Consider the following 17,872-nt stretch of genomic DNA (forward strand, 5'->3'; position numbering starts at 1 on the left):
TGATCTGGGGTTCACTCACCTGAGGTGGGGGAGAGACAGACACAGAAGGGAGAAATGGGAGGGCACCGCGGGTGTGGCGGGCCGGCTGGGGTGGGGCCGGCCCCCGCCTCGGCGGTGGGGGAATGGGGCGAGGACCGGACACAGGAGGAGGGGGAGAGAGAGAGAAGAGAAGAGAAGATGCCATCTGCCGTCCTGCCGCCGGGACAGCCGCCAAATGGTCCTCCGCCAGCTCGACTGCCTGATCCAGCGACGCCGGGCGGTGGCACCGGACCCACTCCGCAGTTCCTGCTGGCAAGCGAGCGACGAACTGTTCCAGCGCCACCTGGTCGAGGATTCCTTCGGCGTCGCGGTTATTGGCCCTCAGCCACCGCCAGCAGGCGTCCCGGAGCTGCTGGCCAAATGCGAACGGCCGGCCGACTTCCTCCAAGCGCAGCGCGCGGAAGCGCTGGCGCTGCTGTTCTGGAGTGTGCCCCATGCGCTGGAGGATGGCCCGGCAGAGGTCCGCGTAGGCCAGTCGGCAGGGAGCTGTAGCGCGGCCAGCTGTGCTTCTCCCGTGAGCAGGGGGAGGAGGCGCGCCGCGCGCTGCTCCATCGGCCACCCCGAGGCTTCGGCGACTTGCTCAAAGAGCGTGATGAAAGCCTCGGGGTCATCCTGTGGGCCCATCTTGGTGACAGTGAGGGGAGATGGGCCCGCGGTAGGAGCGCTGGTGGACCCCGCCAACGCGAGGAGGTGCCGGACCGCCTGTCGATCTTCTTGTTGGGCCAACACCAGGGCCTCGAACCGCTCTTCTTGCTCCTTTCGGAGGGTGAGTAGCGCCTGGTGCTGGCTTTGCTGGGCCGTGGCAAGGGCGTGGACCAGTTCAGCAAACGGGGAGGACTCCATGGGGCTGTGAGAGGCTGCTGTGCTCCAGATCCTGGGTTTCGGCACCACTGTGGCAGTTCAGAGCAGGTGGGTGGAGCACAGAGGACGGCAGGACAGAGATCAGGTTCCAATTGAGTATTTATTTTCACACTTTGCAGTATAAACTTTACTCAGACACACACATACACACACAACGAGTGTCGGTTCCGGGAAGATCTCCTTCCGCTCTCGCTCTCCCTCCTCATATAGGGTGCGGTCACTGGGAAGACACACAAACACAGGTTAATTGCTCTCAGGTGAAGTGATTCTGCCACTTACCTTCCCTGACTCCGCCCTCCTGTCACAGACCGGCGCTTGACCACGCCCCCGCTGCCACAATCTCGTTGGGCCATTAGATCGGTCAACACGAGGGTACTGCTTTATATAAGTTCTGGTGGACTATGCAACGCGATACCCGGAAGCAGTGCCTCTTCGCAGTATCTCAGCACGCAGTATTGCAGAGGCACTCTTCTGCATTATCTCCTGATTTGGAATCCCGAAAGAGATTCTGACTGACCAAGGCACCTCGTTTATGTCACGTACACTGAACAAACTGTATGGGTTGTTGGGTATTAAGCTGATCAGCACCACCGTGTATCACCCACAAACGGACGGTTTAGTTGAACGGTTCAATCGCACCCTCAAGAGCATAATTAAAAAATTCGTAAGTGAGGACGCATGTAATTGGGATAAATGGCTCGAACCCTTGCTCTTTGCAGTGCGAGAGGTCCCCCAAGCCTCCACGGGGTTCTCCCCATTTGAATTGTTATACGGGCGTAAGCCACACGGCATTCTCGATGCGCTGCGGGAAAATTGGGAGGAGGGACCTTCACCAAGTAAAAACGAAATCCAATACGTTATTGACCTGCGTGCAAAACTCCACACACTCACGCACCTAACTCAGGAGAATTTGCGGCAGGCCCAAGAATGACAGACTTGCCTGTACGACAAGGATATGTGCCTTAGGGAGTTCGCACCGGGAGATAAAGTTCTCATACTGTTGCCCACATCGAGCTCCAAATTGGTCGCCAAGTGTCAAGGACCCTTTGAGGTCACATGGCGAGTCAGGGATGTTGACTATGAGGTGAGGCGAATGGATAGGGGTGGGGCGCTACAGATTTACCACCTCAACCTGCTCAAACTCTGGAATGAGGAGGTCCCCGTGGCATTGGTGTCGGTGGTTCCAGAGAAGGCGGAGCTGGGGCCAGAGGTTCAAAAGGGAACACTGGCATCGCGTACCTCTCCGGTCCCCTGTGGAGACCACCTCTCCCCGACCCAACTTACGGAGGTTGCCCAGTTGCAGACCGAGTTTTTGGACGTGTTCTCGCACCTGCCCGGCCACACCAACCTCATAGAGCACCACATTGAGACGCCCCCGGGGGTGGTAGTGTGTCGCCGCCCTTACAGGTTACCCGAGCACAAGAAAAAAGTGGTTCGGGAAGAACTCGAGGCCATGTTCGAAATGGGCACTTTCGAGGAGTCCCACAGTGACTGGAGCAGCCCGGTGGTCTTGGTACCCAAGGCCGACGGGTCGGTCCGGTTCTGTGTGGACTATAGAAAAGTCAATGCAGTGTCTAAATTCGATGCGTACCCAATGCCTCGTATTGATGAGTTGCTCGATCGGCTAGGCACGGCTCGTTTTTACTCGACACTGGATTTAACAAAGGGTTATTGGCAGATCCCCTTGACTCCATTATCCCAGGAAAAAACTGCCTTTTCCACAATGTTCGGCTTACACCAATTCGTCACACTTCCTTTTGGGCTGTTTGGGGCACCTGCTATGTTTCAGCGGCTGATGGACAGGGTCCTCCGCCCCCATGCCACCTATGCGGCCGCCTACCTTGATGACATTATTATCTATGGTAATGACTGGCCGAGGCACCTCGAACATCTGAGGGCCATCCTTAGGTCGCTGAGGCGAGCGGGTCTCACAGCGAACCCGAAGAAGTGTGCGATTGGGCGGGTGGAAGTACGGTATCTGGGCTTCCACTTGGGCAATGGGCAGGTGCGTCCCCAAATTAACAAGACAGCAGCAATTGCGGCCTGCCCGAGGCCCAAGACCAAAAAGGGGGTAAGACAGTTCCTGGGGCTGGCTGGCTTTTATCGTAGGTTTATACCTAATTATTCGGACCTCACCAGCCCACTGACTGATATGACTAAAAAGGGGGCACCAGATCTGGTCCAGTGGACGGAGCAATGCCAGAAGGCTTTTTCTAAGGTAAAGGCTGCACTGTGTTGGGGGCCACTTTTACACTCCCCTGACTTTTCTCTCCCCTTTATGTTGCAGACAGATGCGTCGGACAGAGGGAAGCAAATCACCAGACATGCGGACTGTACGGTACTGTGCTCTCAGTGCTACGACTCCATCATACCCCTGAGACCAAAAGGGGGATTGTAGGTACACAGTCCGTCTAAGAATCACAACAGCCCATCTCTTTAAGAAACTACGTTTCCCGCACAAACATTCCATGTCCCAACAGCTAGCCGCTGTGTTCGGGGATCAGGTCGTTGAGGCCCCTGCCTTCAACTGCCACCCAATCCACACTGCACCGGCCCCCTACGGCTACCTCTGTGGGTGGTGAACCCACAGGAGGTCGGGCCCACGTCACCGCTTCAGGCTGAGCCCGGCCGGGCCCCGTGGGCAAAGGCCCGGCCACCAAGCGCTCGCATACGAGCCCCAACCCCGGGCCTGACTCCAGGGTGGGGCCCCGGCTGCACCATACCGGGCGACGTCATGGTCCTTGATTGATTATTCTCCATAAGGGTTTTGGTGAACTGCTCTTGGTCTGGCCTGTCACCTAGGACCTGTCTGCCTTGGGAGACCCTAACAGGGGCGTAATGCCCCCGACAACATAGCTCCTAGGATCATTCAAGCACACAAACCCCTCCACCACAATAAGGTGGCAGTTCTAGGAGGGGTGGCTTTGGGATTTATCAGGAATTGTATGTAGTTTCTTTGTAAAATATGACATTGCTTTTGAGTAAATTTGTAAGATGCAATTTCTGTAACAAATGGGGTACAACATTGATTGATTCTTTATTGTCATTGCACATTACTATACAACAAAACACTGTTTGAGGGCTCAGATCACAGCAGCATATCAATAAATTATATATATATATATATATATATATATATATGTATATGTATGTATGTATGTATGTGTGTGTGTATGTATGTCTACACACACAACCTCTTAAAAGCAGCATAATGGCATATAAGCAGTCGTACAAATTGTAGTATGTAATTATTTAATGTGGCCAAACACAGTAAGGTGCAGAGTGTGAGTCCAAGTCCAGATCAAGCCTCCAGCAGAGCTTTTACAGCCCTGGGGAAGAAGCTATTTTGGTGTCTTGCTGTTTGTGACTTTATGACCCTAAGCCTTCCATAGGGAAGGGTGTCAAAAAGACATTGTCCGGGGTGAGTGCAGTCAGTCCTAATCTTTGTGGCTCTTTTTCTCAGCCTGGCAGAGTAGATCTGTTCCAGGGATTGGAGAGGGGTACCAATGATTTTAGATGCAGTCCTGATGATCCACTGCAGATCTTTCCTCTCCTCTGAGGTGGAGCTGGAGAACCACACTAGGCTATTTAAGTATTATTTAGATTTCCAGACTCGCACTCCATTTCGGTAGGTGGCGGTAATGCTTCCAAAAGTTGTTTGCCAACCGCCATTAAAAAGGAGGAAGAAGGAGGTTGGGATAAGCGTCCTCCAGTCCAGGTGGTGGCGGTAACGCGTCCAGTAGCTGCTTCTCCAACCGCCAGAAAACACTGGAGAAGAAAAAGCCGCTGCTCGCCTGAGCCGCTTTAGCCCCTCGAGTTATAAAAATAAAAACACGTTATTGTGTCTGGCTCTGAGGATTTAAAACCCTGAGGTAAGTTAAACTGAAGGTGTGTGGTCGAATCCCAACTATATCTCCACTTTGCTGTTTTAGGAACTCCGTTCAGTATGAAATAATGCCGTGTGCACCCTAGATAGTGCACTATTTATCCACTCAGGAGAGAGTTGTAGTTTGGTTAACCTGTTTAGTTGTATATTGAAAGTATTTAAATCTTCACTTCAAGTTCATTTCCGTCACGGGTTATTTTTTTTCTCTTTCTCTAAATTGCGACTTCTTCGCAATTCCAACTTTTTATTTCTCAAAATTTCAACTTGATTTCTCGCAGACTTTTTTTTCCTCTGGGTTTTTATTTATTTTTTTAAATTATTATTATTATTATTATTATTATTATTATTATTATTAAGCTAATCAGGCAGAATCACCCCCTCTGCAGTGTGTTGAGCAGAAAGCTTTACACACTGAAAATGGATGAAATCATAGGGGACTGTTTTAGGCATGGTTTCCCGAACCGGGAGGTCTTGTTGTTGGAAGAATCGTATGGTGTTGAGCTCGAAGCCTCTGATCCCTGGAGAGAGAGAGAACTGTGTCTAACAATTGGCTCTGGCAGCAATGAAACCTCTTACTTTAACTCAGGGCTAAAGGCCAGGAGCAAGATCAATGTAATTCTCCTATTTTATATTAATCTTTTGTCAAATATCTGTCACATTTTGTGCCATTTTTTTTTTTTTTTTTTACCTTGCACAATACCAGAAAAATTCAGTTGAAATCAAGCCATTTGAGGCGAATTGGTCCGCCTCTGAAAAAACTTGGCATTTGGATTTCCCAGCAAACACTGATTTTCGTGACGTTGCGTGCGGAACGCCTCTCTCTGAATCCTACATCAGCGCTGGTTTGTTTATGAGAAAACGACCTTGTGGTTTTCTGCAAACTTCGTTATCGCGTAATTATTAAAATGGTTAACATATGTATCGTAGGAGGCTGTAGCAACACCAATCATGATGGGATTAGTACTCATCGTTTCCCAAAAGCCCGGACAATGAGAGAGAAATGTGAACGCTTCGTGCGAGGCACCCGGAAAAAGCCGAGGACCAAAGCAGAGCTGAGAAAAAGACCAAGAAAATCGGCAATTCACAAGTCGACTGTTGCCAGGGTAAGAAATAAGAGACTATACTCTAAATTAGGTGTTCCTGTGTTTGTGTGGTACACGGATAATGTTATTTATTGAAGCACACGAAAGCGCTGGGCGATAATACACTTACTTAGATTAGATAGAACTTCATTGATCCCTTTGTGAGGGTTCCCTCAGGGAAATTAAAAAGATGCAGTCCACAGCCTGGTAAAAAGCAGCCAAAGTAGAGTCCAAAGTAGCACGGTTAAAGTCCCCAGAAATGATGATAAATGCCTGAGGGTGCTGTGTCTGCCGCCTTGCTGTGACAGAGTGAATCCCCTCACATGCTGCGTCTGCCCTCGGAGGGATGTAAACACAGATGGTGATGCTAGCGGCTCCAAGTCTGGGCAACGTAAGCCTGTCTTTACGGAGAAATGTCCCGGGTTACACCAGCGGTTGTTCACGTAAATGATGAGTCCCCCACCTTTGCCTTTCCCGCATGCTTTAATGTCTCTGTCGGCTCTCACAGCAGTGAATCCCCGCAGGTCCACGTTAGCATCCAGTACAAGGTGTGTTAGCCATGTCCAGCGCTCGAAACTAACGGTGTCCCGATGTCCCGGGGACTATAAAAAATGTCATCGGGACACAAAATTATCATATCTGGGACAATCCCGGGACAATCCCGGGACAATGGAAAAAAATAGATCTAGAAAAAAAGCTCTACATTAATATTATTTACAAAGCCGTAACACATACGTAGACATTGACCTAATTTGTCAATTTTAATTTTAAAACGTTAACAGCGAAAAATACATAGTAGCTACACTTTCGATGCACCTGTCCTGCATCCGTAGGCTACAGAGCAGCGCATTCTGTTCGAGAATCTTCGGCCGGAGTCCGCATTATATGGACTTGGAATGGAATTGCTACCGCACACGCTGCGCCGACTCTTGCCAGAACAAAAATGCTGAAGTGGTTGAAGCGGACCGACCGCGGGGAAGAAACTGAAAGCCCAGACATGACGTCTCCGGGACCTTCAGGATCCAAAGTGTCCTCGCCTGGTCTGCAGGCAACGCTAGCAACTGAATGAACTTAATGAACACTGTTAGACACGTTATAAAATACAACAGGAATGATGTGGATGATATTGACGGAAGATACCGTTCAACAGAATAAGTGAGTTTTCTTGGTGTCTTTCTAGTTCAGAAAGTTTAGTCAGTCAGCAGCACAACTAGGCTCGGACCTGCCACTATGCTGATGTTCCACCCATGTTTCGGCAGCGAAAGTTCATAAAATGGATAACGGAAAGTTCATAAAATGGATAACGGAAAGTTCATAAAATGGATAACGGAAAGTTCATAAAAATGGATAACGGTAATGGATAACGGAAAGTTCATAAAAATGGATAACGGTCTCATCTCATCATCTGTCGCCGCTTTATCCTGTTCTACAGGGTCGCAGGCAAGCTGGAGCCTATCCCAGCTGACTACGGGCGAAAGGCGGGGTTCACCCTGGACAAGTCGCCAGGTCATCACAGGGCTATGGATAACGGTAATGGTGAAAATGATAAGTTGGCCTTATAAGTGCCAACAGATATTCAAGGTATAAGTAGATGAAATGAACATAAAAGGGGTCTTATTTTCAACTAAAGTGTACTGCAGATGTAGGGAGTTGAAACATTTTATGAATGAGCTAGTTGGCCCCTTTAAATAAACGGGTATCTATTCATACAGTGAGATCGCCAAAGTTTAATAAACTGAAAATGCAATAACTGTAATTTTGAAGTAGATGATGTATAGGACATGTGTTGCTTGTGTCTTATTGTAAAAATGATATAAAGGGTTCAAAATCGCATAGTTACAAATATAATAGTAACTTCATATGATAATATTAACCACTGGTTATTTCAGAGAGGAAAAAAATGGGGACACTATTGCTTCCATTCGGGACAATACAACACAGAATTCGGGACCACTGGGGGACACAAAGAAAAAAAAGTTAATTTCGAGCCCTGGCCATGTTTCCGTAAAAATAAATAAGCTGCTCTCCTGGTAAATCCGCTGGTTGTTCAGTGCGGATAGCTTGTCGACCTTATTCGGCAGTGAGTTCACATTCCCCATGATGATGGAGGGAATGGATGGTTTATAGCGCCACCGGTTGTCCGCTAGCCTTTAGCTTAGCCCCAGCTTTGCAGCCCCTGGGTTTCCTCCTCAGCTCCGCCAGGAGGGGGTGTCGCATCCCGGCTCGTCCCATTGTTTTCAGGGCCAGCAGCTCCTCTATCGAATAAGTGAGAAAACTGACTCCTGGTTGTGTGTTAAAGTTAAAAATATCCATGGGATATGAAGAAAAACACACTGTCTTTGTAAGAAGAGCAGAAAAGTAAAAACATGGAAAAAAGAGGTTTAAAGAGCTAAAAACTACAGAGCAACTGGAGAGGCAGCTGTCTCGCACAGCACCCAAGGTCACATTTTCTTTACATTTTACTTCACATGTATCAAGGGATGTACAGCGTGTCAGGGCTTGAGATCTTGGGACCTGTCAAACACATTAAATGTATATCAGGCCTTTAGATTACACTAATTTGGGCATATCAAAGGAGCGAAGCGACTGCGCGAACGAGCGTAGCGATAAATACATAAAACAAAAATCTCCTTAGTATGAGTCTCATTCAGAACATTGAATATTTGGCACAACAAGATGATTATATCATATCATGGTCATGTGATGTTTTGGTTGGCAAGAGGCTATTTATAAATGGCCGATCGGAGTTATCGGGTCATAAATTATGGTAGTGTCGTGTTATCGGCTGTACATACGGATTTGATAAGAATGATCCCAAGAGCTTTTACCGTATTCCAAAAAAACCTGAAGCTCGCCGAAAGCTTTGGATCACTAACAAGTGGGAACCTACTGACAATGACCGTGTTTGCTTTCGACACTTTATACAGGGATGAGAGTTTTCCGCTTTTTGGCGGAATTCCGCTTTTTTCAGTCAAAATGGACCTTTTTTATATTGTTGCAAATCCGTTGAGAATTTTAGGGGGGTTGGGTCTGCGTTGTGCTGTTTTGTCATTGCCACGGGGCAAGGGAGACCTCTAGTGGTCATATTTTTCCATAGCAACGCAGTTTTCTATTCCTTTTTGTAAAGCGTCCTTGGGTTTCTTGAAAGACGCTATATAAATTTAACATTATTATTATTATTATTATTATTATTATTATTATTATTATTACAAAAGGCCTATGTCAGTGTTTCCTTTACATAGGTGTAGTTGATCTTTATCAAATGAAAGTTTAAGTAATGCATGTACTTGAGAGTTCTACTTTTGTATAAGTGTCAATTTTGTAAGCAAACAGGGTATGGTATTTCAACAACATTTGTAAAATTATGATGAGAAATGGTTTTTAGGGTAAAAAATCTCTAAAATCCATGAGCTCCCGGGGGCTTCGTCCCTCTACCCCACTGGGGGCCTGCGGCCCCCAGACCCCCGGCTAATTTTTCTGATTTTTTTCATCGCAAGCCACTCTCATCTCTGTTTATATCTGGTAAGACACATGACTTTTTATTATTTTGTTTTGCAGTTTAATATTATGATGCAGGCCTAGAAATTCATATTTTTTTTCACAAGCCAGCCGGAATAGTTACCTTCCAAAGTAACTAGCCAAACAGAAAATCAACTAGCCAAAATTTGTTCATGTATGAATTTTATTCATAATTACTCATTCACTTATTAACTTATTTTTATTGTAATAACCTTTGACTAATATATTCATTATTTTGTTTACCTTTTTCATGGGTGTGTTGTACCCTCGGAAAACACGACAGAGTTTCGTAGATGGTAGCTGTCTGGCCAGCCTCTTTTTTTTTTTTTTTTTTTTTTTTTTTTTTTTTTATAAAGTAAGTTGTCTTCATGCCTTCCTTTGACAGGTACCGGACTATGAAGATGTCGTGTTTCTCCATAGTCCTATCTCTCGACTTGTCAAGGCCAACTCCTATAAAGGGGCTCTTCTGGAGTTCTTTGAGACTAGTAACGAGCGCTTGCAATGTAAAAATGAATACAAAAATCTTATGAATTGTATATCTAATATACTTTTTTATAGGATTCTTCTAGTCAGCTGAGTTGTTCATTGTCCACCTATTGTCAAAATAAACCACCTATAAAACCTAAAAAACCCCAAAACAATAGGTTAGTAATAAATTGGATATCATCAAACTAACCTTATCCAAGGAAGCAAAGTTGAATACCGTCAGGGATTCTTTCGTGCAGTTTCCACCCCTCCTTAGGTTGATGTCCTGCACTCAATGGTTTTGCTGAAATTTTAGGAAGGATGGATATTTCCTGAAAGAAGAAAATGCATTTTCTTCTAAGCAATGAGCACAAAATAAGCAATGAGCACATACCCATACTGAGAGCGGTGGGCAGCGATGCTACAGCACCCAGAGAGCAATTAGGGGTTGGGTGCCTTGCTCTCTATTTGAGTGGTAGAACTCAGTGTGTAACTGTTGATAACTGCACCTCATCCTCTCTCGAGGTAAAAATGGGTGTGCCCCAAGGATCAATTCTTGGCCCCATTTTGTTTTCTATCTATATAAATAACTTGGGTGCGGGACTAAGTCCCACAAAAGTACATCTTTATGCAGACGACACAATATTATACACTTTTGCTTCATCAGTGCAGGAGGCTGTGAACTACTTACAGTCTGCTTTTAACAAGGCTCAAAATTCCCTTGTAGGACTTAAGTTGGTGCTAAATGCTAAAAAAAAAACTAAATTCATGGTCTTTACACGTTCACACACACTTTGTAATGACACTATTTGTACTATGAATGGAACCCAGTTAGAAAAAGTATCCTCCTATAAATACCTAGGAATATGGTTGGATGATAAACTGTCGTTTAGTACACATATTGAGTGTCTCTTAAAAAAGCTCAGACCCAAATTAGGATTTTATTTTAGACAAAGAAAGTGTTTTCCATATAAAGCAAGAAAAAGGTTGGTAGAGAGCACCTTCTTATCAGAATTAGACTATGGTGATATGATTTATATGTATTCCTCACAATTGCTATTGAAAAAATTGGATGTTTTATATCATTCTCAGGGTTCTCACCAGGATTTTTTTTTAGCGTAATGGGTTATGGCGAGGGAGCGTAGCGACCGAGCGGGGGGATGGTGCGGAGATTTTGAAAAATCATGCCCAAAATTGGCCATATTTGACGTTCCTGGAGGGGATAAATTGCATTTTTTATGTTGTATATCCTTGATGGAAAATTGTTACATCTTTGGATCTTGGCAATGTGTTACCTACTGTTGTATTTCACTGAACTACAAAGGGTGTTGTCAAAAGATATGTAAACTCAGACACAACCAAAGAGATAATGAATGTTTTATTGTATTAAGAAATTAAGAAATGCCTGAGCACATAAAAATAAAAAAAAAACAAATTGCATTTTCATTCAGGCATAACATACACCCAGCCCCCTTAATAAATAATTAATATATAATCTAAAACTATTAAATTTCTTGTTTAATAGAAAATTTACTATTCTAATTAAAATTATAAAATTTTATAATTCTTGTTTCCACAACGGGTCGATGCCCGATTTTCTCCTGTTTTGGTTCGCCGTCTTCTGTTAACACCACGGGAGTAACTTTGATTGTAACCACTGTTAATTCTCTGATTTAAAGCCACAAGGGCGATCACGTTGGCACATTGGAGCTGAATCCCATGACTAAAATCATATCATTAACCTCATTCTCACCTGTGAATTTCCAGCCTCTGCTCGTCTTCCTCCATCTCCTCCTCTATCTCCAACAGCGGGCTCTCCCCCACTAGGCCTACCTCCATCCTCTGCCCGTTTATCTGCTACCTCCTTTCCTCTGCCTCCTATGTCCTTTCCTTCATCTCCTCCAACCTCTCTTGTGCCTGTCTCCTTATAGAAATATAACGATGGATGGCATGCAGGCAGATTACCAGTGTGTTAATGTTAGCCACAGTGGGATCCAGTAAATTAGCGCTAATCATCCGATACGTGCGCCCTGTCATATTGCTAAACCTGCTTACAAAGTAGACGTTTTCATTCATCAAAGGGCTTTGGGTTAAGTTTTCAAGCGTGATGGAAAACCTGTAGAAGTGGTGCACTTACATTTCTAACTGTGAAGAAAGAGCGAATGTCTCTTTTTTTGCGAGGGGGTCCGTCATCCATTGTCATTCACCGAAGTCCAGCTCAAGAGAAAGTTATCGCCAGGATCTCTCTCTCTCTCTCTCTCTCTCTCTCTCTCTCTCTCTCTCTCTCTCTCTCGGAACTGATTTCCAGGCATGGGTTTCCTAACAAACGTAGGCTGATTTTGACACCTTGAAAACTGCTCAAGTGCGCAGGAAAAAAAAAACTTTTGGCGATGGTGATGAACAACTGAAAACAACCGTTACGCTATATTAAAAATTTAGCGTAGCGGGGGGAAATTACCGTTGCGGTCTGAAATTTTAGCGTAGCGGGCCGCAACCATATAAAGCGCTGGCGAGAACCCTGATTCTGCCTTGCGTTTTATCACAGGAGCAGCAAATAGGACTCACCACTGCTTGCTATATGAAATGGTTCAATGGTCCTCGCTCCCTTAGGAGAAAGTTTCACTTGCTGATTTTTACTTTGAAAGCATTAATGGGTAAATTACCACAGTACATCTCAAATGCTTTCTTATCACACTAGTATTTATAGTACAAGGTCTACAAATAAGATACTATTAATCACACCCTCAATAAGAACTGAATTGGTCAGGACCTCTTTTTCGTACTATGCACCATACGTTTGGAACGAACTTCAGAACACACTACACTTAGAGACACTTCCTTCTGTTAATACTTTTAAAAATCTTTTAAAATCAACTCTTACAGAGCAGTGCCATTGCTTTTAAATATGGTGCCCATGTGCCTACTTTTTTTTTTTTTTAAATCCTTTTTTGTTGTTTAGTTTGTTTTATCTTAGAATTTATGTGAGTCTTGTCTTCTGCAGTCTCTTGTCTTCAGTGTCCTTGGCTGTACTGTCAATTGTTTTTATGTTTGAGATTTGTCTTGTTTTAGTTGTTCCTTTGACTTGGTGTATTTAGTGTATGTTACATGTTTAGTTACAGCACATATTCCACTGTTTTGTGTGCTTTGTAGTCTGATTTAGTCTTTAGTGTTTTGGTAATGTCCTCTGTCTGTGTTTTTTTTTTTTTTTTTAATAAACTTTCAACTTGCTGCCACTTGGCCAGGACTCCCTGGAAGAAGAGTCACTGTGACTCAATGGGACCTTTCCTGGTTAAACAAGGGTTAAATAAAAAGATGGGTGGGAAGATGGCACCTGTGTGTTTGGCTGGCCGAGTGTGTTGCTGTTTTTCTCAAGTCTGTTTGTTATACGGAGTGTCTCACCGCTGCAGGTGTATGATCACCTGACACTTCTTAATATTCATGAGTCTTTGGAAAAACTGTGGATCTGCGGCTCTGATGGACATTCAAAGATGCCTTCACCTTTTCTGGTGTTCATATCTCCACATCTACGGCATCTTTCCTGCTGGCTACCTCACAGCAGTCGCCGCAGAAGACGGGGAAAGCGAGGAGGAGTTCTCATTAAACTTAAATCTTACCTGGCTTCTTCTCGTCACGATCCCTGTCGTTTATTAGCCGGATCCTCCATGGACCACAGGGGCTACGATCTGCGGATCACGCGTACTTCTACGGAGTACAGGTATCTGTGGCTCCGACCGGTTCTCTGTAGCCCTGTTCACACGGCACATATTTGCATCGATGCTGCACCGATGTATTTTGTTGCGATATATCTTACACCGGTGTAAATTTTGTGGAGCGTTCACACGTCACAACCCTGCTTACTAGAGAGAAGCGTGTTAGCACCGGTGCAGCCCCACTTGCGGTCACACGGCAGTTTCTGCGACCGTGTTATAGTAGCAAAAACTTTATTACTATCATTTCCTTTGATAGTAATAAAGTTTTGATATCATTTCCTTTTATTATCGTCATCATTTCCTATCATTATTACTATCATTTCCGATAGTAATAATGCGGAAATGAAATATGCGCATGCGTGAAAATGTACTTCCTTTTCCCGGTTGTCATGGCATCATCAAGCGCCGGGAAAACAACGTGGATGAAGACACCAGTGTTGCCAGATATTGCTGACTTTTTCCATCCCAAAATATGTTCAATTCCACCAAAATGCACTTAAAACTGACAATCTGGCAACACTGGAAGACACGCAGTTCTGTTGTTGTTGATATTCGCCCTTTTGGAAGCGCAAAATACCAGGATGCAAAATTATGCAATGCCCGTATGTAATCAACTCTCCTCACGCGTAGCGAGTCTACCCCTGTAGCGTTCAGACGGCCCATTTTATATCGGTGCTGCCCCGCAAACTAGCATTTACTCCGGAGTAAATTTCTTAAACCACCTCCCGAGCAGGGTTAGATTTGCACCGGTTTAAGCAGCTTTCAGGGGCTACACCGGTATAACTTTGTACCGTGTGAACGCTCTACCGGGGCAGCCCCGGTGCTACACCGGGGTAAAAGTTGCCGTGTGAACACCCCTTATGATACCGGGGTGCTGTTCCCATGTTGTCGGCTAGTGCGGACCTGTCAGCGGGGCTGTATGCTGGGGATTCTTCGCTTGCTCACCCGCTCCTCTCACCAGTCTGGCTGTTGCTCAGCTCATACTGCGCTGATGAACACCAGATCTCTCACAAATAAGACATTTATTCTGAATGACTTCTTTACAACACATGATCTGGATTTCCTCCTGCTGACAGAGACCTGGTTGAAACCAGGTGAGAACAGTGCCTTTTCGGAGCTCCTCCCTCCCGGCTGTTCTTTTTTTCAGCACCCCGCGAGCTGCTGGTCGTGGCGGCGGTCTGACTGCTATATTTAAGGAGATTTTCAGATGCCGAATGTTAACCGCTTAAAATTATTCCAGCTTTGAACTGCAGCTGTTTGTGATTGCCCTCGCCTGCCCCGTGCTGTGTGCCACAGTCTATCATCCTCCCAAATTTAATAAGGACTTTATTCAAGAGTTCTGAGTTGTTGTCTGATTTTATTGTAAAGTTTGATAAACTATTGATTTGTGGAGACTTTAATATTCATGTTTGTTGTGCAGCAAGTCAACTGGCTAATGAGTTTAAAGGTCTTTTGGATTCCTTTGGTCTCACCCAGTCTCTTAATGCACCAACACATGAGCATGGGCGCACTCTCGATCTTATTTCTCACGGGCTTTCAGTTTCCCTCAGAGAAATAGTGGACGCTGCCATTTCGGATCACCTCCCCATTGTTTCTGATTTTGCTGCCCCCCCCCGCCAATAAGCCTGTTTCCCCAGCTCGTAGATGCCGTATCTTTACTTCGTCGACGGCTGGAGAGTTTGCTGTTGCCTTTAGGGACCCTCAGCTGCATGCTGACAGTGGGCTGGTTCCTTCCCTTTGCCCAGAGAGTCTACTCTCCACTTTCCATTCTACTTGTTCTGCGATTCTGGATTCTGTTGCCCCTTTTTGGCAAAAAAAGCATCAAAACCAAGACAGATCCCTGGTTGAATGACCACACCTGTCTGCTTGGGCAACAATGTAGGCAGGCTGAACGGACGTGGAAAAAGGACAAACTGCATGTATCCCTGGTCTGGTTAAGGGACAGTTTAGCTGCTTACCAGAGATCTCTGAAGGAGGCCAAGTCCAAATATCTGTCTTCCATTATAGCCAATAGCTCTCATCATCCAAGACTGGTATTTAATACTACTTTATTAATCCACTCCCCACTGTTATGTCTGATGCCTTCGCCGCAACCTGTGAAGAGTTTGTCTGTTTTCTTTACTGACAAAGTGGCATCATTCAGACAGAATATCAGTAACATTGATGCGTCCCTTGATAACGTGGATGCTCCTCCGACACAGTCTGCTGTTTTTGACTGGTTTGAGACTATTTCTCTGTCGTTTTTCACAAAGGTGGTTAGTGGCATGAAACCCACTAACTGCCCCTTAGATGTCATTCCGGCCAAGTTTTTGAAGGTTTTTAATTCTGTTTGGTCAAGTCTGCTTGTTTTTATAAACACTTGTCTTAATTCAGGGTCTGTCCCAGCTGCCTTCAAACATGCTGTAGTTAGGCCCCTCCTTAAAAAAAAAAAAAACACATCTTGACCCCTCTGTTCTGTCCAATTTTAGGCCTGTCTCCCATTTGCCTTTTCTTTCTAAGGTCTTAGAAAAAGTTGTTTTTATTCAATTACTGTCATTTTTAGAGAGAAATTCTAGTCTGGTTTCAGATCCCGACATAGCACTGAGTCAGCACTGTTAAAGGTGCACAATATCGCTCTGCCTGTGGATGCCAGGAATCCTGCCATGCTGGTGCTGCTCGACCTCACAGCGGCCTTTGATACAGTTGACCATGCGGTCCTTGTATCTCGCCTAGAGCAGCATGTCCGCATCCGTGGCACTGCTCTCCAATGGTTTAGGTCATACTTGGCAAATAGGAGCTTCGCTGTGATGCTTGGTGACCTCTGTTCTTCATATGCATCCCTCTCTTGTGGGGTGCCACAGGGTTCTATTCTCAGCCCTATTCTGTTTTCATTGTACATGCTCCCTCTGGGATCAATTATTAAAAAAAACCACAATCTGCCTTTTCACTTTTATGCTGGTTTGCAGATATATTTACCCATGAGACCCAATGAAAATACGGCACTTACTAAGTTACTGGATTGTATTACTGATGTAAAGCACTGGCTGGCACGGAACTTTTTGCACTTGAACGACAGCAAAACGGAATGTGTTTTATTTGGCACGTCACCCATGTCAAATGTTCTTACAACAAACTCTGGTATTCTGGTCCCCTTTTTTTAAACCATTTGTACAAAATCTTGGTAACGTTTGACAGTGGGCTTAAATTTGATCCAGATTAGTTCTGTTAGAACAAGCTTTTTTCAGCTCCGTCTCTTTCTTGGCCAAAGTGAAGCCGTTTCGCAGTCGGCAGGATCTCGAGAAGGCAATCCATGCATTCATCAGTTAGAGACCGGACTACTGTAATGCCCCTTATGTTGGCCTCAGCCAGTCTTCAATTTTACGTCTTCAACTTGTACAGAACGCTGCGGCCCGATTTTTAACAAGCACGTCCAGACGTGAACACGTTACTCCTGTGCTGTCGTCACTCCACTGGCTTCCAGTCCATTTTAGAATTGATTTTAAACTTCTGTTTGCTTTTAATGCCATCGATGGCCTGGCTCCCTCTTACTTGTCTGAGATTTTAACTATCCGTGATCATGGTAGGGCCCTGCGTTCTTCGGGTCAGCTTCTGTTAGAAGTCCCAAGGTCGAGATATAAACAGTGGGGTGATCGTTCTTTTGCTGTTGCTGCTCCCCAGACTGTGGAATAATCTGCCCCCCGACATTCGCACCACTTTTGATCTTGGCCTTTTTAAATGGAAGTTGAAGACCCACTTTTTTAGATTGGCATTCAATCCTGACTAGGGGAGTATTGTTTTTGAGGGGTACTTTGTTTCGTCTGTTCTGTTTCATGTAGTTCTGAAAGGCTTTTAATAACCTGCAGCACTATGGCACCTTCTGCAGTCAAAACCTGTGTTTTTATGTACGGTGGCGTTTTTTTTTTTTTAATGTATTGTTTTATACAAAACACTTGTTTTAGTGTTTTATGGCTTTGATGTAGTTTCGTATGGTTTATTTCACACCTCTGTTAGTGCACCATTGTTGGAATATTGGGCCCACCTCATAAATTGAATTGCAACCTCCAGGTATAGCTGTTTGTGGGCAGTGAAGGACCAGGTGGTCCATGTCTTGTGCTGCCTGTTGGCATTTTGGACATGTTGGAGTGTCACGATACCCCCATTGGTAGAGGTTCACAGCGGTTCAACCGCTTTTTGATAAAATTCTATTGGATTGGACCCACTCGCGTCTTGAGAGGGCCGAAAAGCCTGGGAGTGGGTCTGTTGGGTTTGTAATTATTTCTCCTCCCCATGGTATGTTCGAATCCCATTCTCGTTTCCAGGATTCATTTATG

At 45.1% G+C, this 17,872-nt stretch overlaps 1 protein-coding gene across 1 annotated transcript in view; it reads left to right on the top strand.

Annotated features, from left to right (window-relative positions):
- Nucleotides 1–4,647: 4,647 nt before the first annotated feature.
- Nucleotides 4,648–17,872, top strand: part of LOC132883701 (zinc finger protein 271-like) — a 103,593-nt gene continuing 90,368 nt past the window's right edge. The window contains exons 1-2 of the mRNA XM_060917638.1: nt 4,648–4,772; nt 5,714–5,889. Of these exons, the coding sequence (XP_060773621.1) occupies nt 5,776–5,889 (114 nt within the window). The 5' untranslated portion in view covers nt 4,648–4,772; nt 5,714–5,775. The remainder of the gene's footprint in view (nt 4,773–5,713; nt 5,890–17,872) is intronic.

The sequence above is a fragment of the Neoarius graeffei genome, chromosome 1 (genome assembly GCF_027579695.1).
Source record: "Neoarius graeffei isolate fNeoGra1 chromosome 1, fNeoGra1.pri, whole genome shotgun sequence".
In the NCBI taxonomy this organism is placed as follows: Eukaryota; Metazoa; Chordata; class Actinopteri; order Siluriformes; family Ariidae; genus Neoarius; species Neoarius graeffei.